General features: G+C 41.9%; 1 protein-coding gene and 1 non-coding gene across 8 annotated transcripts in view; both read right to left on the bottom strand.

Moving 5' to 3' along the window:
- Positions 1-3,252: 3,252 nt before the first annotated feature.
- On the bottom strand, positions 3,253-3,357 carry LOC118013568. Its single transcript, XR_004680055.1, has one exon. It is a non-coding gene; the product is annotated as a U6 spliceosomal RNA (small nuclear RNA).
- A 3,025-nt stretch (positions 3,358-6,382) lies between these two features.
- The window catches only part of USP28 (ubiquitin specific peptidase 28), a 59,151-nt gene continuing 37,657 nt past the window's right edge, over positions 6,383-27,876 (bottom strand). For 4 of the 7 annotated variants that reach the window (XM_035008971.1, XM_035008970.1, XM_035008972.1 and 1 more), the window contains 15 exons: positions 25,934-26,029; positions 22,412-22,591; positions 21,051-21,268; positions 20,014-20,084; positions 18,399-18,627; positions 15,962-16,156; positions 15,235-15,374; positions 14,921-15,106; positions 13,790-13,885; positions 12,908-13,086; positions 12,636-12,714; positions 11,029-11,108; positions 10,371-10,494; positions 8,745-8,940; positions 6,383-7,632 (listed from right to left, as the gene is read on the bottom strand). In XM_035008971.1, coding sequence (XP_034864862.1) covers positions 7,457-7,632; positions 8,745-8,940; positions 10,371-10,494; positions 11,029-11,108; positions 12,636-12,714; positions 12,908-13,086; positions 13,790-13,885; positions 14,921-15,106; positions 15,235-15,374; positions 15,962-16,156; positions 18,399-18,627; positions 20,014-20,084; positions 21,051-21,268; positions 22,412-22,591; positions 25,934-26,029 — 2,245 coding nt within the window. In that variant the 3' untranslated portion in view covers positions 6,383-7,456. The remainder of the gene's footprint in view (positions 7,633-8,744; positions 8,941-10,370; positions 10,495-11,028; positions 11,109-12,635; positions 12,715-12,907; positions 13,087-13,789; positions 13,886-14,920; positions 15,107-15,234; positions 15,375-15,961; positions 16,157-18,398; positions 18,628-20,013; positions 20,085-21,050; positions 21,269-22,411; positions 22,592-25,933; positions 26,030-27,876) is intronic. The other 3 variants (XM_035008975.1, XM_035008974.1, XM_035008973.1) reach the window with 2 other exon arrangements.

Below are 27,876 nucleotides of genomic sequence, written 5' to 3' on the forward strand. Positions count from 1 at the left end.
ATCCATTTATCTGTCGATGTCCATCTCAGCTCTTCCCACAGTTTGGCTATTGTGAACATTTCTGCTATGAACATTGGGGTGCAGGTGCCCCTTCTTTTCACTACATCTGTATCTTTGGGGTAAATACCTAGTAGTGCAATTGCTGGGTCGTAGGGTAGCTCTATTTTCAACTTTTTGAGGAACCTCCTTACTGTTTTCCAGAGTGGCTGCACCAGCTTGCATTCCCACCAACAGTGTAGGGGGGGGGTTCCCCTTTCTCCACATCCTTACCAACATATGTTATTCCCTGTCTTGTTAATTTTAGCCATTCTGACTGGTGTGAGGTGATATCTCATTGTGGTTTTGATATCTATTTCCCTGATGCCAAGTGATGTGGAGCATTTTTTCATGTGTCTGTTAGCCATTTGGATGTCTTCTTTGGAAAAATGTCTGTTCATGTCTTCTGCCCACTTCTTGACTGGATTATTTGTTTTTGGGTGCTGAGTTTGATAAGTTCTTTATAGATCTTGGATACTAGCCCTTTATCTGATATGTCATTTGCAAATATCTTCTCCTATTCCCTAGGCTGCCTTTTAGTTTTGTTGACTGTTTCCTTTGCTGTGCAGAAGCTTTTCAGCTTGATCAAGTCCCAGTAGTTCATTTTTGCTTTTGTTTCCCTTGCCTTTGGAGACATGTCTAGCAAGAAGTTGCTGCGGCCGAGGTCGAAATGGTTGCTGCCTGTGTTTTCCTCTAGGATTTTGATGGATTCCCATCTCACATTTAGTTTTTTCAACCATTTTGAGTCTATTTTTGTATATGGTGTAAGGAAATGGTCCAGTTTCATTCTTCTACATGTGGCTGTCCAATTTTCCCAGCACCATTTATTGAAGAGATTGTCCTTTTTCCATTGGACATTCTTTCCTGCTTTGTCAAAGATTAGTTGACCATAGAGTTGAGGGTCCATTTCTTCTTATAAGAGACATTGGTTCAGCAGTGACTTATAAATCAGGAAAGCTGGGGACCTGTTCGGTCTCATGGCTATTCCTTAAGCAGGGACAGTCAAGATGACTTAGTGAATAACCATGCCACTGCCAGGTCATCACTGGGAAATCTATCCTTACTGTTAACATCTGAATGCTAATTTGGGAAGACCATCTCTGGCATGCAACGATACCTCTAGCCCACTATCAGGACTCTAGACATGAATATGATTAACACTAGGTCTAGCACACATGTAATTTTCAAAGCTCACCACTGGTAGTTCCTGGGCCACTTTTGTGCGAGCATATCAATTCCAAGTCACCTACATTCTATACAAGGTCTCTCCCCTACTTCTACTCAAAGTTAATATTCCTGTTCATCACTTATTAACACAATTTCTCGTCCTCCTGGTGTCATAGGAGCAATCAGGCTGATCTTATTGTGAGAAGGGAAGAGACCAGGTCTCTGTTCTATAGGACCCATTCACCTGTCTGTAAATGGTCAATAGGAGGTTGAGGTATCCTCATAATTAGCCAACAACCTAATGGGCAAAGCAACAAGCAAGAGAATTGAAAGGAGGAAGACATGGAAATGTCCTGAAAATCTCTTAAGTCAGCTCTACTCCGACTGGCAGGAGAGTAATAGGTCAGTGGATTGTTCCACAACTTAGGAAGAATGTAGAGAATTTTTTTCAAGGTTCAGAAAAAAGTAACTTAATGACAAGTAGCTGAGTTCAGCTTGTGCAGACTTTAAGGAACTGATGTATTTATGGGAATTAAAGGTGAATTATATAGAAATACATTATTCTATAGCTCTATCAAAGTCAAGTGCTACATGAGGAATATTAAAATATAGCAGTTCAAAAAGGATGAAATCCTGTGAAGTCTCACTGAAGGAGGTTCTACAGCCTTTTTGTGAACCCACAAATTCGGGTGTGTTGTAAAAGCCACTTTCTTAGCAGGCACAGAAGTCCTTTGAAGGACTAGCTCTCAGCTGTGACTGTACATCAAAATCCACCTGTGATACCTTCTAAGCATGAACAACAGGGCCCCAGCTCAAATCTAACAAGTCAGTATCTGCAGGGTTGAAGCCCAGTGGCTGGTTTTTTTTTCTTTAAATGACACAGCTGACTCTGGATTGGCAGCCAAGGTTAAGAACCACTGCTGAAGAGCTTTGGATTAAAAAAAGCAGGAAAAGAAACCCATAAAATCTTACAAAAGACAAACAAAAGCAAAATATAGTTCTTTGAAAAGACGAATAAACCCCTGATAATACTAACCAGAAAAAAAGATTCATGTCACCCAGTATCAGTAATGAAAAGAGACATCACTAGAACATCGGAGATCCTAAGGTCATTAAAAAAAAAGAAGAAAGAAAGAAAAGAAAAATCATGAGGTCTTATGAACTTTCTGCCAGTAAAATTTAAGTTTTAGATGAAATGGACAAATGTCCAATAATTTCCAAAATTCACATAAGTAACCCACCCAAATATGAAAATGCTGTATGAAAGAAACTGAATTCATAATGAGAAGCATGCCTACAAAACACACAATTCTAAGCTCAGATGATTTCAAAAATGAATTCTTCCAGACATTAAGGAAGAAATATTCCTATCTTATCCAAACTCTTCCAGAGCATAGAAAATGAGAGAATATTTCCCAATTCATTCACTAAGGCCAGAATAACCTTAATACCAAAACCATGATAAGGACATAATAAGAAAAGGCCAATCTCTCTCATAAATATACATGCAAAAATCCTAAAAATATGAAAAATTCCATGTACATATAAAAATACCATGATCAGTGTATTTTGGCAACACATGGTTGGCTTAACATTTAAAATTAATAAATGTAATTCACACATGAACAGAAAAAAGGGAAGACCTATGTAATCATTCTAATAGATATAGAGAAAGTATTTGATAAATTTCAACATCCATTCATAATTTTTAAAAAACTCTTTGCAGAATAGGAATAGAATCATCACTTACATAATAAATGGAATTTACAAAAAGCCTACAGCATACTTAATGGTGAAATATTGAAAACTTTCCTCCCTGATATTAGGGGACGAAGATGCCCACCATCACCACTTCTATTCAGCATTGTATCAGACGCCCTTGAGTGTGATCAGGCACGAAAAATAAATGTTGCAAGGACTTGCAATAAAGAACTAAAAGTCATCATTCACAGATAACATAATTATGCATAGAGAAAATATTAAAAACTACTGATCAACTATTAGAATTAGTAAGTGAACTTATCAATGTCATTGGATACAGAGTTGATATAAAAACATCGATTTCTTTCTCAAATTTGTCTCATCCTTGTGCAGGGGCCATGATATTCTTCTGTATTGTTCCAATTTTAGTGTATGTGCTGCTGAAGTGAGCACATTTTTCTAGATACCAGCAACAAACAATTAAAAATGTAATTCCAAAAATGACAACATTTACAATAGCTTGAAAAACATCAAAGATCTAGGAATCGATTTATGAACGATATGGAATAATTTTGTAAAGAAATTAAAGAAAACCTACATAAACAGGCTATATTGTGTTCCTAAATTAGAAGATGTCAATTCTCTCCAAATTATCTATAGTCACTGTAAACCTAATCAAAATCCCCAGAAATCTGTGTGTGTGTGAAACTGATGAACTGATTCCAAAATTTATAGGACAATACAAAAGATTAAGAACAGACAAGATGATCTTTTTTTTTTTAAGATTTTATTTGAGAGAGAGAATGAGATAGAGAGAGCACATGAGAGGGGGGAGGGTCAGAGGGAGAAGCAGACTCCCTGCTGAGCAGGGAGCCCGATGCGGGACTCGATCCCGGGACTCCAGGATCATGACCTGAGCCGAAGGCAGTCGCTTAACCAACTGAGCCACCCAGGTACCCCTAGACAAGATGATCTTGAGGACGTTCAAAACTGGACAGATTTATTGTACTGGACATCAAGACTGATAAAGCTACACGAATTAAGACAGTGTGATATTGGTAAGAGTAGACAAACATACTCATGGAACAAACAAAAGGGCCCAGAAGTAGACCCCTACATAGACACTCGATTTATGCCAAAGGAACAGCATTGGGAAAAAGACAGTAAATGGTGCTGGGTCCATCAGCTCAAAAGGAAGGGTCAAAAAGCAAAGCTTCTGGGAGATTACACAGAATGTCTTCTTGACCTTGGATAATGATCTCCTCAACAGGGCACAATAAGCACTACCCGTGAAGGAAAAGAACGAGTCAATTAGACTACATTAACATTAAAAAATTGTTTTCATCAAGCCATCAGGAGTGAAAAGCCAGAGGGTGAGAAGATCTATGCAACGCCTATAACCAAAAAAGTTTCCGAAACCGGCTATTTTTTAAAACCCTTACATATCAATACATAGCAAGACAGTAAATCCAACAAAAGAGTCGGCAAAAGACTTAAGTAGGTATTTCACAAAAGAGAATAGCCCAAGCCAATAAGCATATGAAGAGATGCTCCACGTCGTTAGTGGGCAAGTCCAAATTAAAACAGTATCACGCATCAGCCATAATGGCTAAGATTAAAAATACTGACAAAACCAAATCTTGACAAGGATAAGGGGCAACTGGAGCTCATAAACTGCCCCGGGCGGGGGGGTGCTGGTTCAGTTGGTATAACTGCATTGGGAAACTGTGAGGCAGTGCCTGGTAAAAACACAGCCCTCTATCCCTGTGACCCAGCAATCCCGCTCACAGTTCCATGCCAACAGAAATGCACTCGCATGAGCATCGAAACGCACGCACATGAATGCTCCTAGCAGCATTATGGGTAGTAGCCAAAAACTGGAAAGAGTTCAAATGACAATTAGCAGAATAAATTGTAAGGTACAGTCATACAAAGAAAGAACAGTAACAAGCAATGAAAATGGCTAAACTAAGATACAGTGAATCGCCCCTTCTATCCCAGCTCTGCTTCATCAGTCTTCATTCAGGCCTTGCCTCCGGTTCATTCATTATCTAAACTGTTGTTATGTGTCTAACTTCCCACTTCTTTCTTGAAGCAGGTAGGGTAAAAATGAGTTTATATGGCTTAGAGTTCTTAAAGGAGCTAACAAATCCAAACAGAAGCAGGTGGCGATTCCAGCAAACTACAGAAAGTCTAAACCCAGTGTCAAGGGAATTTATGCTGAGGTCAAGTGCCCTGACCAAACCCTTGAAACATTTTAGGTTGAGTCACGTAGGTTTCTTCCCCCCCACACCACCACCCCCCACCCCCCGGCCCAGCCTCCCACCCCCCACCCTCATCCTCCTTTTTCACAATCCTTTAAACACACGAAAACCATGCTTAGCCTGAGGCAGTTTGTGGACCCCTTAAGAAACGAGGCTGTACCTAAAGCAGCCAGCAAATGTGAGGACAAAGAAATGACTTCTCAGTACTCCACCTGGTGACTTGAGCGAATCCAAATGAAAGTACCCAACGCCACACATACAAATGTCCATCTGTTCCTTTCTTGGTCAACTATAGATCCCCAACAGCTGACCAGGAAGTGACAAATGTGGAAAGGCACAATGCAAAAGATTTTGCAAAACTACCAAAAGGCAGCTGAGCAGTTGTTAAAAGGCTATGCAGAGAAATTACCAAGAGTTAGCATCCTGGCTTCACTACTTAAAACATCTAGGACCTTGGACAAACCAGTCCCCACCATCACCCCAGGGCTGTTACGTTAAGTGAAATAATATAACTGTGCACAGTACTCAATAATGACAGAGATTAAAAAGGGAACTGCAAATGGTGGTCCTCGGAAGCTTAAGCAGTACAGCAAACCAATGGCAAGAAAACTGATCAATTTCCCATGAAACAATTACCTCTGCAGTGAGCTTTGAAACACAAAGCACTTCTGAAATTCTGTAAAAGATGGTCTACTACTAATTTAGTCAAAATATAAGAAAGTCCGTCTTAAGAGAGTAATTTTTTCCCCTTCTAAATTCTACAAATTACAGGGGCCCCTGGGTGGCTCAGTTGGTTAAGTGTCTGCCTTCAACTCAGGTCATGATCCCGGGGTCCTGGGATGGAGCCCCTACAGGGAGCCTGCTTCTCCCTCTCCCTCTGCCTCCCGCTCTCCTGCTTGTGCTCTCCCTGTGTCACGTAAATAAATAAAATTAAAAAAAAGAAAATTCTACAAATTACAAAGTAGGTATACTCACATGCAGTGCAACTAGCACATGGGATGGAAGACACCAGTCACCACTAGGTGCTGCTCAAGAGTCACTTCTCCCCCAACAAGGTTCTCAAACCTTTCGTCTGCTTTTTTCTTTTCTTATTATTTTTTTATAATTTTTTTTATTATGTTATGATAGTCACCATAATTGAAACATGACAAATGCTTACTGAGTCCACCTATTCCCGGAAAATATGTGTTTAAATGAACGCCTTACCGCACACCAAAGGTACAACAAATACTTTTATTGCACATTTATAAAATCTGCATAGTTGTATCAAGTGTTCTTCCCGCCCACTATTCCCTCATTCACGTTAAAATTTGGTTAAAACACAATATCCAATCTGGAGCCTTTTAAAAATGGTCAACAGGGGATATTTCTCTCTCTACATATACATATATATAGATAGATTTTTTTCTTTTTACAAAAGCCACAGCCCTTCTCTTTCCAAAGCAAAAAAAAAAGGGGAGGGGCATCCAAATGTTCTTTCGGGCCAGCAGCAGCCTTAGACATCTGTTGTTGACAATTTTCGGATGCTAGAAGATTTTACTGAAATGGTGAACAACTCTCACAACGCTATCCTGTCTCGATCACGTTTCACAATGCCGTTCCGTCTGCGGTCCTTAGTGCTTTGCTTTCTTTCACTCAGGACTGAGTGTGAGGTTTTTCTGGTTTATTTAAAAATATAAAATAAGAGAGAGAGAGAGAGAGAGGAGAGGAAAGGCAGCTTTCTTTTGACTTTGCAGCATCTTGCTGCCACGTGCCCTTATATTTCTACCCACATGTAAAAGGGCGGCAGTTCATCAGCAACCCATTGTCATCTCCTGTCAAGACACCGGCAGAGGTTTAGATGTCTCATCTCTTGCAGTTAAGAACTTTTAAATGTCACCTGTATTTGATAAAATAACTAGTAGCTGTTCATCTGGCTCAGGTTCTGATGGATCACCCTTCTATTCCACTGTCAAAAATACTTATGCCTGAAGGATAATTTTAAAAGCAGTAAGAGGCCTACCAAAGCCCAAGCACTCTTGCAGGTACAAGGGGCATTTCAGGTCTTCTGACATAATTCAATAGCTTAACACACAACGGTTCTTGTCTTTTTTAGCGAAATTGCTTTTCTGATTCTGTACCTAAAAAGTGCAATTTTATTTTCAATCCTTCTTTAGCATGGTTGGGGACTGGATCTGAATCTTACTTTCCCACCTAACCCCTTCCCCCAGGGGAAACACTGTGACAACAGACTTCTGTACAACAGGCAGGCGGCCTCAGACCAAACTGGGCCTTGACCGTGTGGGGGCTTATTTTACTGTCACAGTGGAAACCCCCTGAATTGACTCCATGACAGCTGCAAATCGGCTACAAAGGTCATAGGGAGAATTGGGCCGAATGGTCGGAGGCTCCTTCAGGACAATGATTTCTGCAGAAGGATCCAGAAGCCTGGGTAGAAACTCTCCTAAGCACAGCTGTAGATTTTCTGTGGAGGGAAAATGGATGGTTACATATACAGCTAAACAGTTCTGAGTAAAAACCAGTGAAGTCTGCAACTGTAACGGGAAGGCCTTCCATAGAGCCATTCATTCCCCAACTTCAAAGGTCAAGGCACTGGGCTGACCAGCGAACAACAAATGATGATTCCTTCAGCCCAAACCAGGAGCAAAGACTCCTTGCCAAATAAACCAAAATGTTAGGTCCCTGCTTTAAACCATGTGATGTGTGGCAGGATAACATTAAATATTCATTTCACTGACAGGCCTTCTAATCTATCATCCTTTTAAAACTTGAGAAAGTGGATAAGATACTCTCTGCCATAAATATAATGGTGCTATTTCCTTTCTATGATCAAAACACACGAGTGTGTATGCATGGCATTGTAAGTACAACTATACATCACACGTAGTCTAAAGGAAAACTGAAGACATTAAAAGGAAATTCATAACTATTAAGTATAGGATTTTCCATTAATATTATAAACATGAATAACAAGTCGATACAACATCTTTACATCAGTGAGAAACTAACAAAGAGGCTTCATATTAGAACATACACCAACTTTCTAAGGCTACCAGAATTCACCTAAAAATGACTAGTTTTAGGCTTCCTCTTCAAAATCCTTTGGACAAGCTAGGCAATTCCATTTACCATTTTATGAACCGTGAGGGCATCACAGTTAATAAGAGGTGTTCTGCCTTGCACCTTCAAGTCATGGGAAAATTTAGTTATGGCACCACCAGGTAATCAAACATCATAAACAGACTTTGATTTCTAAGCTACAGAGTCCAGATTTTGACAGATGAAAAGGTAAGGCAAGTCTGACATTCCCGGAGAGGAATAGTTTGTCAAACAGGGCTTGCAGGCTCTCTGTGTGGGTGCTTCAGCAGCCGGAGAGGAGGTAAGGGGAGGCTGAGAGGGACAGAGGGCCAGGATCCTATCCCTTATTTCAGTAGAGCAGATCCACTCAGTAAGCCTTTAAAAAGGTTGCTTCAGTAAGCCTTTAAAAAAGGTTGGATAACCAGTGCTATAGAGTGAAAACACTGTCATTTCTAAAGTCTGAAGAGCTGTAGATATTGCAAAGTGCCAACAACATACCAGCGATATCTTGCCCAAGGTAAGAGCACCAATGGTTTCTCATGATCTCAATGGCATGGAGGTCATCCTTGGAGATGTCATTATTAATGATAAGGTGAATGCAGGGAATGATCAACTCATTCATCACATTAATGCCCTCAGTTACAGAGTGGTCATCGTTTGTTTCAAAGAGAGAAGCTGCTTTGGCATTCAGCTCCTACAGGTAAAAAGCAGAGGGGGGGAAAAACAGTCTGAAAAAGATAAATACCTATTTTAGAAGAGCCTAGACAAGTGGTTCCCCAAATTTCCCATGTAGCCTGGGAAACTTTACAAACTACTGATGCCCCCCACCCGAGACATGCTGATTTGATTGGTATGCAGGTGACCGGGGCACTGGGATTTTTGTAAAAAAGCTCCCAAAGGTGATTCTAATGCAGCAAAGTCTGTGACCCACTTCCCTAAACTTACAAGTCAAGGTCTTGCCTACCACTTGCGTCTACCGAAAGCCTTATTCAATGGCTCTCAATCTCCACTGAGCATCGGAATCACCTGCAGAAGATACGCTGATGCCCAGGCCCCTCCCCAGAGCCTCTGGTCTGACAGTCTGGGGAGGAGTCGCCTCAGTGTGAAAGCTCCCGAGTGACTCTCACACACATGGGGGGTTGCGAGCCATTGATGGGAAGAGCCATAAGTCACCATTACCACCGACCGGTGGAAGACGAGCAGGACATTCAGAATGTAATCTGTACTTGGTGATTTAAAGCATAATAAAATTCAGATCCATCAAACTACAAGGCCCTCTTTTCAGCTTCAAAATGCCCTGCCACACCCTATAACTGATACAGAAATCAAGGGATACATCTGAAAATGAAGCTTTTGAGGCAAATATATGTCATGACTTAACCTCCTCCATTTGGTATTAGCAAAGGCAGTGGCAGAAATGCTGGCTGGACTCTTCCCAGGACGGGCAATCCTGCTGGGAGGCTCACGGTCTGAGGGCAAGCCAGCTCTCTGCAGTTTTCCGAAGGACAAGCACCTGTATAAACCCTCGGACAGGCCGAGGGGCAGGGGTCTGTCATTCCCCAGGACTGCCAAATGCAAAAGAGGCCAGGCTAGACCTTCAGCGTTGTACGACAGTGATATTAACAGAACAGCAGGACCAATACTTATGGTTTATACCATTTAAAAAAAGAAAAAAACACTGGAGTCCCTCCAGAGTCGCTAAAATTCTCATCTACTAGCTTAGCACGGAACACTGCACAGAACACAGAAAAAAACACTGCATCCCTTCAACACATATCTGTTGCATGCTTACGAGGTGCCAGGCGCAGAGAAAACAGCGGAAGAGGAAAAGTGTCTGTGCTCAAGGAACTCACGACCCAGTAGAGATATGCAAGTATACACAAAGGTAAAGGGGTAATTGATTCTCATCCTAACTTCTGTCAGGGGTCGAAGAAGAATGATACTCATTTGAGTAACTTAAAATCATTTGTTTCAATGTACAACTACTCTTAAGAGTCTAGAAAAATCTTAAAACCTATTGAGGATTATTCTGTTTTTTTAAGCTCTATTTCTTTGTGCCTTCAAGGGACAGAGGTGAAGACAATAAACTAATACAAATCATAAAGCTCCACAAAGAGTACACACCAGAAGGCATTTTCTTCGGTACAAAGCGATGACCGATTCCTTCACCCCGCGGCGGGGCCCCTTCATCAGCAGAGCGGCATTGCTCTGGTAGGCATAGACCAGGTAGGAGAGTGCCTCTTGGTACCTGAGAAAACGGTAGATCAATTGAGGGCTTTGACCTCTCTGTCCCCCAGTACAAACGTTTGCAAGGCTGCAATTATGGAAAGGTCCTGAGGACAGAAGCAGCGCGGTGCGCTGGGAAAAGCCTGAGGGCCAAAGACGGAGGCCACTCTCAGCTCTTTTGCAAACTGGTCAAGGAACCCAAAGCGAATCATGAAACTTCCCTGCGCTTCCGTTTTCCTCAACCCTAAACCAAAGAAGGGGACTGCGTGCTTACTAAGGTCCATCACAACTCTAAAATTTATTTCCTGGGTTCATCTTCACTTATCACAAGGAAAATCTGGCCGTTACATATCGTTATCACCATATCTATCACTACATGAAGGATGAAAAACCACGTGCGATGCTTCGTGAAAGAGTGGGAAATGCAGAGGCGCCCTGGTGTGTGGGGACGGTGCGGGGGGACATGCACGGCTATGGTTGTCAGTATTCCCGGCTGGGCATCAGGAGTTAACAGTGCCCTGACCAATAATCCAAGAGACAGAAAAGGCCCACATACTTTCCTTTTTGGTAGAGTTCCAGGCCTGTGAGGAGATACACAGACACCTTTCGAAACAAACTATAATCTTCGTGCCACTTCTGAAAAGGAATGAATGCCATTAGCGATTATGGTCACCATAAACTATTTCTATACTTCCCACTGCGGTCAGTTGTATGCTCCATACAAATGCTTATCACGCACAAAAACCACAAACACAAAAGCTTTTCAATAATGATGTATTCACCATTTACGATCAAAGTCCACTCCTGACCTTAATTTTCAGTAACCTGTTACTTCCACTGAGGAACAGAAATACTTATTTCACGTGAGCTTTGGAATGTATCATCTTAATTTCCAACACCCCTGTCAAAGTCATGCAGCTCTGGTTTAAACAGATGACTGTCAAGGTCTCACAAAACCATGCACATGCAGGGAACATGGAAGGACAAGGCTGTTCCAATCACCCAGAACAGCACTCAGCTCGGCAGGTGCTGTGGGCACACCCAGGTGTCACAGAGCACTGTGTTACTTCTAACACAATGCTTTTTTTGGAAATTTGTAGTTAAATATGCATTTTAATGCACAGAGATTTCATTTCAAATGTAGAATTATTTGAAAACAATATTTTTTTTTTTTTAAAGATTTTATTTATTTATTTGACAGAGAGAGACACAGCGAGAGAGGGAACACAAGCAGTGGGAGAGGGAGAAGCAGGCTCCCCGCAGAGCAGGAAGCCCGATGTGGGGCTCGATCCCAGGACCCTGGGATCATGACCTGAGCTGAAGGCAGACGCTTAATGACTGAGCCACCCAGGCGCCCCAGAAAACAATATTATTTTCAAACAAACCAAAACCATGAATCAAGAATTTGATTGCCTAGGTACAAGGCCAAAGTAGGTATTAAAAGGAAATAAAGTGTTCATTTATTCTAATAGAAGAATGAAACAAAGAAACTGGTTATTCTGAGGGTCAGAAAAGATCATTTATCTCTTCTCACCCAATTACTTATTTGGGGGGTGGGGCAGGGGGCGGTCAGTCTGCGATAACGCAAAACTGTTAGTTTGGCCTTAAGAATTAACGTTTTTAATAATGCAATATATGTTGGGGCGCCTGGGTGGCTCAGTCGTTAAACGTCTGCCTTCGGCTCAGGTCATGATCCCAGGGTCCTGGGATCGAGTCCCACATTGGGCTCCCTGCTCGGCGGGAAGCCTGCTTCTCCCTCTCCCACTCCCCCTGCTTCTGTTCCTGCTCTCGCTCTCTCTCTGTCAAATAAATAAATAAAATCTTTAAAAAAAAAATAATGCAATATATGTTAAGAAGATAGCAAGAGGGGAAGAATGAAGGGGGGGAAATCGGAGGGGGAGACGAACCATGAGAGACGATGGACTCTGAGAAACAAATTGAGGGTTCTAGAGGGGAGGGGGTGGGGGGATGGGTTAGCCTGGTGATGGGTATTAAAGAGGGCACGTTCTGCATGGAGCACTGGGTGTTATGCACAAACAATGCATCATGGAACACTACATCAAAAATTAATGATGTAATGTATGGTGATTAACATAACAATAAAAAAATTTTTAAAAAAAGTATTAATGTTTTTGTTTTGTAGACTTAAGGAAAAGACTTCACCTTGTACTCTTCCATATTCATGTCATCTGGACCAATCTCCTTCAGTTTAGCTTGAGCCACCTTCATGATGCTGATGGATCTGTGGGGGACAAGGGCCAGAAAGCAGTGAGAGGTCCAAGGAACCGCTTTCCCAACCAATTTCCCATTACAACTGAAAATTTTAGATTTGGAGGAAAAACAATGGACTAATATTACCAAAGACAAAGGCTCCCTGAGGTCCCTGGGCCCGACCCAGAAGCAGCGGGCAATGCGCCTGAGCATTCCTGTCTCACCTTTCATCATAGCTAAGATTTTTATCTGCAAACTGTTCCAGGAGGGTCCGTTCTACTACTCTTTTGGGCGCTTCATTTTGGAAAAAGTAGACTAGCACGTGCTGGAGCCGAGGGTCGCTGTGTGAAGCGGGCGTCTCTTTGGCAAGCCGGTGGAGCCTGGAGTATTCTTCATGGAACGCCTGGTAAGAACAAGACTGACGGTCCGAAAGGGGCGCGCTGGGGGTTCTGCTCCCAGAACCTGACGCCTACGGGCTAGAGAGGTTCTCTTAACTCCAAGGAGGCTTCTAAGAAACGCGTATCGGGGAATTACAGAGGAAACCAAGGAATCCCTATGTTGTTTGCATTTCATAAGGGACAGAACTCCTGTGGCGCCTAAGACGTACTGCCCTTGTGAGAAATTCGTTTTTCTCATAAGGCTCTAAGAAAAACAAATATTTAGTTTTAATTAGTATCCTTGAGTCCCAAGGACCTGCATTTTTTAAATGCACATAAATGCAACTTATGCAAGTACCTTAAATTTTATTCAGGTAGCTTAAAAAGCATGGCCTACTTTCTTGTATTATGGCTCCCAAACTATAAAGGCAATGTCTCGTTCCCAGCTTTATTAATAGAGATTTCCTAAGGACAACAGCCAGCCCTCCAGGCCAGGCCTAACATAGTTCGGCATAGCTCGCAAATGCTGTGTTAGCCCCGAGGGGAGGTGCTGTCGGTATCGTGGGAGGGCCTGTCCCACCCATCAGTTTGAACGGAAACAGTTTTAGGTGTTACTTTAAAGAGAAACATTCTTCATTCCCCCCTTTTTTTTTTTAACCATCTAATAAAATTATGTCCCCATTACTATATTACCTGTGGTATAAGGATTAGATTTTTAAAAAGAGATACCTTAATCAGCCCTGCTTCAGACCCATCTCGGTCAAAGGTCTGGCGGGCTTTAGCTATGGCCAGGATGACCCCTTGCATGGCGGGGCTCAGCATCACCTACCACAGGAAGGCACAAAACACAGAAAGAAAAAGGAGAGAAGAAAAGTTCAAAAGAAGACTGAACGGAAGGAAGGCGAGTGGGCTGCTGAAAGCAAGAGTGGCCGTGTGCCCGTGGCCGGCATCTGCTGCCAGCTCAGATTCACACACCTGCCCCCACGCACACCCACAGCCCCGTCCCTGTGCACCCTGGCCAGACCTTGCCCAAGAAGAGCTGTTCCTACATACTCTAATTTAGCAGATAAATAAAGAGGGACATCTGAGAATATTTACAAACGGCACTGCTGAAGAATCAAGTTAAATGATAGCTCTCCCAGGGGAAGTGTCCATGGTGAGAACCCCAATGGAGTTCTGTAATTTGGCTGTATATCCTAGGACACAAGTATTCTAGAGTTTTACTAAAATGATCAGTCCATTTAACAGTCTGGAAATTAGGCGGTATACAAATATGATTTTATAAAATCAAAACTGCTCAATGATTTGGAAAAAAAAATATCCCACAGCAAGAAACAGAACCCTGAGGGGCAGGATTCGTGACTGTGATGTGCGGTGCCAGGGGGACCGACCATGAGTAACTTGGGATCCCACAGCTTCTTCCGGAAGCTTGATAATTAAAAACAACTTCAATTCACATTTGTTTTGCTCACCAGACAACTGAAAATTTTAGATTTGGAGGGAAAACAATGGACTAATATTACCAAAGACAAAGGCTCCTTATTTAAAAGGCACTTTTGTTGTTGTTGTTGTTGCTCATAATACCAAGAGAGGAACTAAGTGCTACCTTTCTGAGCCACCTAGACTCTAAGGTGCCTCCAGCAGGATCCCACCTGGGTAGACAGACACCGGGGGGCAGCATACGGTGGGAACAAGGCAATCTTTTACAAAATGGTAACTAAGGTCAAAACCAGATAGGCCCTCTTGTTCCTTATTTGTTCCAATATTAACTATTGCCAGACACCCTCGACAAGTATATTGGGTCACATGGGAAGGAAAGAGAAGACCGGAGACAGCTGAATCCTGCACTCATCTGTGTACCTCCTCATCATATCCATCTGCATCAGATCTAACCAGAATCCTTCCCACACTGGGAATCTCGACTTCAGAGGCCTCAGAATTAGGCGGGGCGGCAGACTCTGCGTCCTTCGCCTTCGGGGCCTGCTCTGAATGCTCTGCAAGGTTTGTTTCCGGGGGCATGGGCTTCCTGGGTTCAGCTTCTTTAAGCTGCGGCAGCAGAATGGAGAGAAAGAGTAAGAAAAAACAGGAGAAAGAAAGAGGGACCAGTTAAATGCAGCAGAGACACAGAATCACGAAAAGGTGAGAAACTGGCGGTCACTGCTCGGCTCTGTCACCTCGCTCAGCGCCGCCTCCACGCCGCTCCTCTCGTAGGCGTGCGCGCTGTTCGCGATGGCCTGCGCCGTCTGCTCCTTGACAATCACAGCGTGCTCCGACGCCAAGCAGCGGACCCCGTGCGAGGCGGTTGCTGAAGGCTCTGATAAGGAATGGTACAAAGGGATTAGCGTCTGATGATAAACAACGTCTAGAACACTCTGTCAGAGTGTGTCTGCAAGACAGACACAAAGTTTCATCTACAACGCTTCTAACAAACTCTTAAAACAGAATCTGTGCAAACGTCCCGTAGAAATGAGTGACTCGAAGACACGTCTGCTTCAGCAGGAACCTACTGATGGCTCCAGAAAGTTTAATGTGCTCCCACTTTGTCCAATTTCTTCAGACTTCCTACAAACGGCCTTCTGTTAGGAAGATGGTCTTTGGAGAACAGTTTTCATAGAGTCTACTTACTCATCCTAGCATAGCTTCTCCTACGACCTGGGAAACCGTGGAAACTAACAGACGGAAAGGACAGGGAGCCGGTCTTGCCGATGCCGCTTCTGCTCATCAGCAAAGACATCCGAAAGCCACAAGCTATTCCGTCAGCGTTGCAACGCCAGCTCACCTGAACCACACGTCGTGCTCTGCGGCACCCCTCCCTCAGCTGAGGCGCCGCGGCTGGCTGAGGGAGGGCAGAGTGGAGGCTACCGGACCGTAGGCGTGCTGGCGTGCCCCACCCCGGGGTACCTGGGGATGGAGAGAAATCCTGGGATGCTGAGCTCGTGGAGGATTCCATTTGAGGGATTTTGCAAGACTGCTCTTCTTCCCACTCCTCGACTTCCTGCTCAAACCTCCAGTTATCTTCCTGAATGTAATGCTTCAGTTCAACAGACAGGCCATCCACTTCTCCCAACATCTGATCTGATTCGCTTGGGGCTACCTCTGAGACAAGAACAAAGAGTGAAAATGCAGCACCATCCAGCAAAAGGTCACACGGAATCAGAAGGTCCTTTCTAGAAAGAAGGAAATAAGACACTCTGTCCTTTTTCTTGCTCCATGTGAAAAATACGTATATACATAACCCATCAGAAGTAATGACAATGTAAAGCCAACAGTCATAACACACCACTAACAGTGCCTGGCAGATTAGCAGGTAGGTACACATGGAGTATCTATTGAATGAATGAATGAATGAACGAATGAACAAATGATTAACAGAAAGCAGGGATTTGGAATAGAGGCCAATCACTGGCAAAACAGCAAGAACTGACCAAACATTTGGAAATCCAGAAAATCATTAGATCCAATGGAAATTCCAAGTTGAACGGTTTTATCAATGTAACCACTACAACTGTTACTGATAAGAATATCCATCTCAAGATGGTGAGAGATGAATTCCAAGACATTTATACCTCCTCAAGTTCCACACCAGTGAGTGCAAGCAGAAAGCAATGTGATACAACAGTTAGATGGTAAATGATACCTGGGGGATAATTAAAGGTCTGGATGAAAAATGACAAGGATATCAAGGACATATGAAATCTCTTTTTTTTTTTTTAAGATTTTATTTTTAAGTTATCGCTACACCAAACGTGGGGCTCGAACTCACGACCCCAAGATCAAGAGTCGCATGCTCCTCCGACCAAGCCACCCAGGCGCCCCTAAATTTCATTTCTAAGCCTGTGACCAAATCAGAAAAAGAAGCCTACAGTAGAACAACATATCCACTTCCTGGGTGCCTTTAATTAGTCTTTTCGTTAAGCAAATGACAGTTTCCGTTTATCTTTTTGTGTAGGATAAAAATGAGGCATATGTGTCCTACCAAGGCTCCTGTGTCCTATCAACAACAGTCTGGTCATTTGTACAACTTCCACAGGCAGCTGTCCCTGCTCGGGCATGGCAGAGATGCAACTAGGAGGATTAGTTACTGCTAAGTGATCACTCTGCCTACCCCCCGTCCCCCGGCCACAGCAGCAGGTCAGAAAGACAACACACTGCCTGGACAAAATGCCGTCTGTGTTTCCTTACTTATTCAACCCAGTACAGTTCGAACAGGAAAAGAAAAAGCCTTCCACAATCTTAGATGTGAAATGCTGGTCATCAGACCTACCCAGGAAGTGTGAAAGGAAGAGAGAGAGAATGATGTAAATGGACGACAACACAGAATTGGGAGTCAGAACTGGGTCTGACTCCTGGGTTTGCCGTTTATTCCCTGGCTGTATGACTCCAGATGAGTGGAGTACCTCAGCCGGCACACGTAGGTAATAATTCCTACCCTGTCTTTTAGAGTTATAAGTTATTAGAGAAATAAAGTTTGAAAGCCTGTAGTAAGGAGTAAAGTTCCAATATAAATGATAATGATGATTGCTCTCAGAATTAGTAGTATTGTGAGAAGGATGCAATTGTTCAGGCAAAGCCACTTGTAAAATTCAGCTATTCTCAAAGGGTGCAAAAACATGCACAAGGATGTCACTGAAAAAAAAAAAAAAACAACTAGAGACAACGTAAAAGTCTATCAATGGGAGGCTGGTTTAATAAATTATATACATATTCCATGCAATGGAATTATGATACAGTTGTTAAAAAGAATGAGTTGGTTCTATTTATAAAACTACAGAGATCACTGGGTGGCTCAGTCATTAAGCGTCTGCCTTCGGCTCAGGTCAAGATCCCAGGGTCCTGGGATCGAGCCCCACATCGGGCTCCCTGCTCAGCGGGAAGCCTGCTTCTCCCTCTCCCACTCCCCCTGCTTGTGTTCCCTCTCTCGCTGTGTCTCTATCAAATAAATAAATAAAATCTTTAAAAAAAACAAAAAACAAAAAAACTACAGAGATCATTAATACACATGAGTGATGAAAAAATGCAGGACGGAATGGAAAAATATCCCATTTGGGGGAAAAAATGGGGCAGGGATAGATATTGATAAATAAAATTTAGCATCTGCCCAGAATAATTCCTGAATACTCCCTAAGAAACGTAAGAGTGAATACATGCCAAGCTCCAGGATGGGAGCAGGAAAGCAAACATTTTTTTTTAATTCTCTTTTATACTATATTTTTAAAATGAAATATTATTTTAAAATAAATTCTAGTTTAAATTTTTTTTTTAAAAAGCTACAAGAGCATTCCCTTCTGTGAGCAGGAGAGATTTTCCCCATCTCTGGCTTCCACTAGGCTATTTTTACCTGCATTGAAGTGCGGTAGCTGGTCGTTAATGTACATCAGACAGTAAGCACTAACATTTCTCAGGCCCCCATAAGAATCTCTTTCAAGTTCTTCCCAGGAAGATTCAGTAACAGAGATGTCATTGTACTTGAGCCAGACTTGTCGGGGTTGATTATAGATATAGGCCCAGTAGTGTCCAGCGTTTGCTTGCCCTTCATGAACAAGAACAGCATGCAAGCGATAAGGCACCTGCAGAGCAGAAGACATATTCCTGAGGCAGATGAATCAAAGTAAAGGAGACTAAATTTTACGTTATTAAAATCCAAACTTATGGCCAACTATCAGACATAAGAAAACTGACTATATACATGTGCTTGATATAGGGTTAACAGTCTAACATCTTGACGATTCAATTTGAACTAATTCAATGAACTAATAAAAACACAGTCTTGGAATCTACCAATTATGTTTCAATTCCTGAATCTTTAAGACCACACATCTGAACGAGATGGCTCCTTCGATGACTCTTTCATCTCCTAAAATCACAAATCTAAAGTCAAAGATAACACAGACCTATTTATCCCCCCCACCAATTCCAAACTCAGTTTATCTAAAAATAGAAATCACCTTCACCACTCGTGTTGAGAAATTTTGGGACCTAGAGCAAGTTTAGCGGCTCTCTTGTACCATTTAAAGAATCTCTTACCAGATTTTATCTGGTACCAAATTTCAAGTTAGCACATTTCATCACGAATCAGTCATATGGTCCCTACATTTCTTCTGCCCATTGACCCATTCACCTATCTGGGGTGAGGACCCTTTTGACTCCATACTTGTTTGTTTCAGCATTTGAAAAGCATTTGTTTTTTCAATATGGAGAAAACAGAACAATGCTTTAGGTGGCAAGTAGGTACTGATGATAAGAAGGAAAATTGGCCAGAGAATCAAGTTAAACCTGCATTCAACCACGACCTTGACAGGTTTTTCTGGTGGGGACATTTCTGAAATAATACAGAAGAGCCGAAGAAGAAAACCCAGGATTTCCATGAGACCCGGCAGCAGACGGGACTCTCCCCCGCCAGCCGTGCACACAGAAGCCACTGGGCGCTCGTGCCCCTGACCGCGGCTTCCTCCCCGTTCCGTACCCACGATGTCATTCCCAACAAAAATTTATGTGGACAATAAGAACTTCTGCCCTGACCACATTCCCTTCTGCAGTTTTCAGGGAAATAAAGCTTGAAAGCACGCTGCTAAAGCAAAGCATCACCAAGGATGGTGATACTTTGGAAAGGGTGGGTAACCAGTCCCTGGTGGGGGTTTTCCCCACCACATGACTTAAAGGACCACTTGATGGGAAATTTTTAATACTGGACAGCAAATCTTTCTACTGTATGAAAAAATACCATGTGGCAGAATCAAAACAAGTATGTTTTAAATTTTATTGTTAGTGGAAGATACATTCCTTGTTTTGGCCTAAAAATAAACAGAAAAAATACCTATTTCTGTTCTAAGTTTATTCTTATAACTCAGGGAGGTTCCCATTCAGTCTCAAAGAAAACCATCAAATTTTCTTTTTGATCTACATTAGCACATGAGGACATGCCTTGACTACTTTCCCATCAATATCCATTCTACCTGACGAAGGAGAGGGTCACAATACATCTGCTCAATAGTCTGGGTGGTGCTTGCAATACAATTCTTTAAATCTGTTAAAAAAAAAAAAACCACAAAAACAAAACTTAGTTAAAATGATGTCATTCCACGCCACACAGGGTGCTTCAGCCAAGCAAAAAGCACTGTTTCTCTGGGTTCTGACGATTTCATTTTTACTCTATGAACCATAAGGGAGTGGAGGCTTTCAAGGCAGCTAGTGCTTTAGATTATAAAGGCTTTTAGTTTAACCTAATTCCATTAAGGGTTTAAAAAATTATCTCTTATAATAGGCACCAAAATTTTGCCCCAAACAAACAGTCTCTATTTAGAAAAAGACCTTCATGGGTCATTCTGGGTGTAAAATGGATATCCCTGAGACAGGATCTGAGAGGAGAAGGCAGAGCAAAAGGCAGGGCAAAATTTCTGTGATAAGAACTTGGGAGGAATCTGGATTTGAGGATTTGATTTGATTTGACTAATGTGATTTGATTGATCTGATTATTTTATTTATTTGGCTCCCTAGATAAAAGGAGAAAGGAAGGCAAGGAGAGAAAGTCTGAGCAACATGACAATGAGGCCAAAGGGCCTTTAAAAACAGAAGGCTGAATAACTCCATTTTACACTGTGTGCATTGCTCCCAACACTCTCTGCCTCATTAGCCTTCAGTAAAACCTGCTTCCCTACAGACAAGACTCATAAAAGTGGAAATCTACGAGAGGTAAATTTTAAGTCTGGGTCGACTAAAGCCAGAGTTCACATAAGCTACAGGAACAGGTATCAGCAGATGCAGAAAAATCCCAGCAGACGGTAACTGCGAGCGTCTAAGTGTCCCGAGAGTTCCCAGAAATTTTGAGGAGGGTTTCTAGGAGGGATCTTTCCGCAGTTGTATGATGGGAGGACCTAAAAGTACAAAGCCAGTCCCAATCCCCATGTGCCTGAGTCGTGCACTCCATCACCCATGCCTGACTCCCGGTGGAAAGGGAAAGAGTCGTTGTCCAACGAGCTTTAAAAGAGCCAACCTTGTATATCTTGTTCGATCTCACTCCTCCACCTCTGAAGACAGGTCTTAACAAAGTTTATCTCCTCGTCTGTGACGGTTCGAGGAGCTGGCTGTGCAGGCATTTCCATTGAAGACCGGGAAGATGCAAGTGGCTTATTCATTGCCTTAGATTTGGGTAGAGGATCTTCAGAAGAAAAGGTACCTTCAACATCCTGAGAAGAGCTTTCTTTACTTGTACTGAAGAAAGATAAAAATCACATTCACATGATAATTTCCAGAATATGCCTCGGCCTCAATTAATGTGCTTTGTAATGCTAACTGCTATATGGAGAAGTGTTGCTATAATTTAGTGACTATTTGCTCTACAAAGGCACTGAGCCCAACCGTGTCTTTATATGCATCATCTCATTTAACACTAGCTGCTTCTGAGGCAGATACTATTATCATCCCTAGTTCACCAATTACAAACCTAAGGTTTAGGTAAGTTAAACCACTTACCCAAGCTCACCCAGCTAGTAAATTATGGAACTTAAACCCAGATCTGTCTGAGTCTATGATTCATACTCTCTAACCACTTCTTTTAAGACGGGACATGAAGGAAGAGTTCAAAGAAGAGAAGACTGGGCTGGAAGAATCAAGGAACCACTACAGAGTTTCCACGATGCAGATGACTGAATAAAATATACAGAAGCAACAAATATGAAGTACAGACTTTTTCCCCAATGGGTTCTAGTGATTGTATTAGCCAGGACACACAGCAAATCTGATCTGAGCTAAGAGAATATGAGGGCTCATGTGACTTGGCCTCCCGTTCCTTCCCAACAAGCCCCTCTCTGCTGTCCTCTTCAATGTCTAGCAGTTCTTGAACATGTTTCAATAGTCTACTCATGAATAAATCTTTCCCTGAGGTTGACTTGGTTGAGCATCCTTCTCAGCAGGTGTGAGAATGAGAGGTTTTGGAAGATCAGGGATTGAGTGGCAGCTAGCTTATAGCTAGTTCAAAACAAGGTAGACTCGGTGGGGCATGAACACCACTGCAGACTGTTCAAAAGGCCCCTGAAATAATCCCACCCATCCTGTGGGCAAGATAAGTGAGTGCCCTGGTGGGAATCGGGAACACTCCCACCTATGTGGGGGCAAACCTTTCCCTTTAAGACCAAGAAGTTGTAGCCCTTGCCCTTTAATGGGGTGAGTCTTTATCAGGTGGGAAGATGGTGCACAGTTCAAATTACACAAAAAACCCCAACGTGTACTATCTTTTTTTCCCTAAGATTTTATTTTTAAGTAATCTTGAGATCAAGAGTGGCATGCTCCACCGAATGAGCCAGCCAGGCGCCCCGCCCCACAATGTGTACTATTTTAAACATTTGTTTTCATCACCTTTCCTGGGATGCCGGGTCAGAAACTGGGCAGTGTGCTGAAGAAAGCGGTAACGTCATGTGCGCATCGCTTTGAGACGTGGACCTTTCTGGGACAGGTTTTGTACTGGCAAATTCGATAACGTATTTCAGCATGTCCGGGAGTGGAAACCGAGCTGGGCCTGAGCCGTACTTCACGTACCTAAGAGGCAAAGACAACGGTGCTCTACTGGCCAAGTCTGCCTGGTACTTTGTGGCTTGTTGACAAAACCCCTGTTACCCTGTAGAGTCCACAGAAAGGCTTATTCCTAAAGGCTATGCAGTATTCAATGCGTCACTCAAACAATCCATAAGGTGAGAATTCTCTACAAAAGTAAAAACTGGTAAGTCTATGTGTTTACACCTGGCAGAAAACATTTCAAATGGGCTCCTAATTGAAGTCATGTCTGTTACGCTTTCTCTTGAAATCCTATCACATCTAGGCTCTGGTCAGAGAAGTAAATTCTATTTCTTAAAGGAAAACAGATATATTAGCAGTGCTCAAATCTGAAAATCATGTTGGTGTACTGGTACCCAAGGGTTTATTCTTCGCTACCCTTAAGACCCCTACTTGGAAATTAAGAACAATGAGAGAAAGCTGGAAATGAAAAATAGGTGTTAATGAAGGTCAGAGTTGAAGAAAACTGGCAAATCTTTCTTCTGTAGGGTCCTCAGTACCCTATTATTCATTCACTCATTCAACAGCATAGGCCAGCCATAAATTATTGAAGATTTCTTTGGGATTAGTAAATAATAAAATCAATATATAACCAAAATAATTAACAAATGATTTTAACACTATCCAATATTCTGCCTTTACCAGCACATGTGAGACTCAATATAAATATGAACTTTAATGAACTCTGTACTTCACCACAGGGGACAGCATTTAAATAGCACTGGTTGACTGGCTGGTACAAGGGAACCCTAAAATTATGGGGTTCCATTTACAAAGGGATAGAGAGGCACTTGGAAAGAAAGAAACACGTATAGAACTAGGAAGAAAGAAAATTGTGTCCATATCAAAAAGGACATTATGAAATGAGAATACCAGTGGGAAATATGCAGTTCAAAGTTAGAGGGTAGGTAGCAAAGACACTTTATCCTCACTAATTTGAAGGAGAAGTAGAATTAGCAATTAGCCGTGGAGAGTGGCGGCTCTCACTGAAAACGAAGTCAAATATGTCAACTTAGAGGAAGCTTAGAAAACCGTACTATTCCTTAGATGTGTTTCCTTGTCTTTACTTCAGCTACTATGGGCTTATCTAACTAAACTCTACCTACCTTTCAAGATCTAGTTTCTCCATCAAGTCTTCCTCCACATCCTTCCCACCCCCCAGCTCCCCCCTCCCCCGCTGAACTTCTACAGGACAGGACCTGAACCTCGGGCCTATACCACAGACATGGCTAATAGGTCTTCAGAAGCACATAGTGTTTGTTGAAAGAACTAATTTACACATGACTAGCATGGACCAAAGGAAACATTTTCTCACTAGAAATGCAGCACAGACACAATATGTCATTGGATCTTAAGTCATCACTTACAGTAACCAGCACTTTAACACTTTAATATGATATGATACTGATAACAAAACTTCAGGAAAAAATTTCCTCTAAGAAACTTAGCTTCGATTTTCTGACATAATCATTGTCCTGTTCTAACTGAATTAATTCCTTTAGACCCACCACTTCATACAAGGCAGCAGCTGTATTCGGTTAGTAGAATCTGAGCAAAAGTAGTTTCAAAAAATATGTATACAGGAGCGCCTGGGGGGCTCAGTCGTGGAGCGTCTGCCTTCGGCTCAGGTCATGATCCCGGGGTCCTGGGATCGAGCTCCGCGTCGGGCTCCCTGCTCGGCGGGAAGCCTGCTTCTCCCTGTCCCACTCCCCCTGCTTGTGTTCCCTCTCCTGCTGTGTCTCTCTCTGTCAAATAAATAAATAAAATCTTAAAAAAAAAAAAAAAAAGATGTCTACACTATATGCAAGAAATCTCATTTTTAATATTATATCAAGGTATCTTAGAGAAGAAAGGGTGAACTTTTTGTTTAATGATGAAAGTAATGCACGTGCTGGTAAGAAAATTCAAATACGACAGAGTGTAAAACAAATCACAAAACTCACCAGCTCACATCTCAGTTCTACTACCTACTGGTATTCACTAACAGTTCCTGTATATTTTCCCAGGAGCAGGTCACACTTAGACAAGTGGTTTTTTTTTAAATTACCCAAATAAAATTATCTGAGATTTTAAAAGTTATTTTATTTGTTTATTTTAAAGATTTTATTTTTAAGTAATCTCTACACCCAACATGGGGCTCGAACCTACAACCCTGAGACTCTACTGAGTCAGCCAGTCATAAATAAAATACATAAATAAATACATAAATAAAAAATTCACTTTATGTATTTTTTTAAGTAGTATCATACTACAGAAAATGCTCATAGCCTCTGTTTTAAAATCTAAAGTCAGAACGCCCTGTTGGTTACTGGCAAATTGAGTTTTTCTATGTTATAATACATCAGGTATATTTGGTTCTATAAAAACATTTACATTTTTCCAATCTTACAAAGCCATCACTAAAACCTTAAAGGTAAAATACAGCTGCAAGTAGAGTCCTGTAAATCACTTCCAGGATGGTATTTGAAGAATCAATCCTCAGCTTAAGTCTATATAAGATAAGCAGAGAATTGATCACTCAACACCTTGGATAAGTTCTTCCCAAGTGAGAGACAGGAAGCGGGAGACGGGGACCTACGGGTGCAGGGTCTATCTTGGGCTGGTATGGAAAGGGTTGCCTCTCAGGGAAATGAACGACCTCGCAATGGAGTGGGTAGAAGTGGGGTGGTGTTCACAGCAAAACTGTGAAGTAGATAAAGGGGGGAAAAGCCATTGACATTATATGGGATTTCCTTCTTAAATGCTAAATCAATGGGATCGATACATAGACTCCTCCTTAGGAAGTCACGGGGTGGTTCCCAAGAAACAGTGGGAAAACGAATGGACAAAAGGGGAAAGATTCCTCCACGAGAGAGAGGACTTTGTCTGTGTCACAACTGTTAGCCCTTTGAATCACTGAGCACCAGCTCCAGGTAGAAGAGCACCGTTTCTGTTTTTTATCTTTCCCAGATCCTTAAGAAAACGCTCTCCCAAGACAGGGATTGGAGTACTGTGACCGTTCTCTCTCTCTCTCATGTTTGTGAAGAAGATGACGAGGGGAGGAGAAAAAGTAAAGGGCTATGAACTCAGAAGCTGAGGTCCCTTTGTGCACTGCCAGGGACTGACCGCGTGACCCTGAGTCCTGCCAGTCCTCGGGACTACTACTCGCCCATGGATACTCTGGTTCCTCTTACAGACTGCTTCACGCTCGGAGAATTTTCCTTAGCTATTTTATAAAACACACTAGTTAATACTTAACATCCAAATTAATTTTTAAATTTAAGCAAATTATCTGGTTTTAACGTTCTACTCTTTCACATTTCTAAGCACAGAGGGGTCACGACTCACCTTTCCAGTTTTTGCTGCAGAACTTTTATTTCCTCCTTCAACTTTCGAATACACTCTCTCTTACTTCGAATAAGCTCTTTGCTCTTGTACATGTACCTAAGCAAATGATAACACCACAAACACAATTTATATTTAAAAGCATTAATGGCACACAGTGCCAGCAAACCAGGGATACAAGGGAACTTCCTGAAGCAAAGGGCTTCTATGCAAACATATAGCTAAGATCATACTTAATGGTGAAAGGCTGAAAGCTTTCCCCCTAAGACCAGGAATAATGCAAGGAGGCCCACTCTTGTCTCTTCAACTAAATGTTTTACTGGAGGCATGGCCAGTGCAAGGAAGGAAGGAAGGAAGGCAGGGAGGGAGGGAGGGAGGGAGGGGAACAGAGGGAGGGAGGAGAGGCTTACAAAGGAAAAAAGTAAAACTGCCTTTCATTGCAGAGATAATTTTTTATGCAGACATAATTGTCTACATAGAAAGTAGCAAAGAACTTACAAAAATACATCAGAACTAGTAAGTGAGTTTAGTAAAGTCAAAAGATATAAAGTCAATTAAAAAAGAGAGAGGGGGGAAAATCTACTGCATCTCCGCATACTTGTGAAAAACAAATGGAAAGCAGAATTTTTTAGAAACCGTTAGAACATCAAAAGCATGAAATATTTTGGTATAAACTTCCTCAGATATATGCAAGACCTGTACATTAAAAATTACAAAACAATGTTGAGAGAAATTAATGATTTAAATAAATGGAGCTATACCACGTTCATGGATTAAAGGACTCAAAATAGTTTCCCCAAACTTATCTACAGATTCAACATAATGCCAATCAAAATCACAATAGTCACGAGGTAGTAACTGACAAGCTTTTTTTTTTTTAAAGATTTTATTTATTTGACAGAGAGAGACACAGCAAGAAGGGGAACACAAGCAGGGGGAGTGGGAGAGGGAGAAGCAGGCTTCCCGCCGAGCAGGGAGCCCGATGCGGGGCTTGATCCCAGGACCCCGGGATCATGACCTGAGCTGAAGGCAGACAGACGCCCAACGACTGAGCCACCCAGGCGCCCCCTGGCAAGCTAATTCTAATACTTACCTAGAAATGGAAAGGATCAAAATAGCCAAAACAATTTTGAAAAAAAAAAAAGAACAAAATCGGAGGACTTACATGCTCTGACGCCAAGTTTTACAATAAGGCCAAAGTAATCAAGACAATGTGTCACTGGCTTAAGATTAGATAATAGATAAAACAGAGACTCCAGAAATAGACCCACAACTACATGCACAATTAATTTTTGACAAAAGTACCAAGGTAATCCAATGGGGGGAAGGGATAATTGGACATCCACATGACTTCCTTCCCTCCCCTGCAAAAAACAAAAACAAAAACAAAAGCCCTCATCTCATACTATATATAAAAGTAAACCCTAATGGGTCATAGACATGAATATATGAGTTAAAATTACATAATTTGTGGCCTTGGGTTGGCAAAGATCGCTTAGTTAGAACACAAAAACACAAACTCTAAAAGAGAAACTGATATATTAGACTTCATCAAAACTAAAAACTCACTGTCTCCTAAAGACACTGGTAAGAAAATGGAAGAGACAGCACAGATGAGGACTATGTGGTTCTGTACCCAAAATATGTCAAAGAACTCACTCTTACAACTCAGGATGAACACAACCAACCCAATTAAAAAATGGACAAAAGATTTGAAAAGACACTTCACCAAAGAAAATATACAAATGACCATTAATTAAGCACATGAAAAGAAGCTCAACATCAATAGTTATCAGGGAGATATATGTCAAAAGAAAAATATGATATTCCTACAAACCCATTAGAATGGCTAAAATTTAAAAGACTGACAATTCCAATTATGGGCAGATTTGGAGCAAATGGAATTCTCATACACTGCTGGTGGGAACGCAAAATCATACAGCCAC

This window comes from Mirounga leonina, unplaced genomic scaffold (genome assembly GCF_011800145.1).
Source record: "Mirounga leonina isolate KUSES-001 unplaced genomic scaffold, KU_Mleo_1.0 Mir_153, whole genome shotgun sequence".
NCBI classification, from domain to species: domain Eukaryota; kingdom Metazoa; phylum Chordata; class Mammalia; order Carnivora; family Phocidae; genus Mirounga; species Mirounga leonina.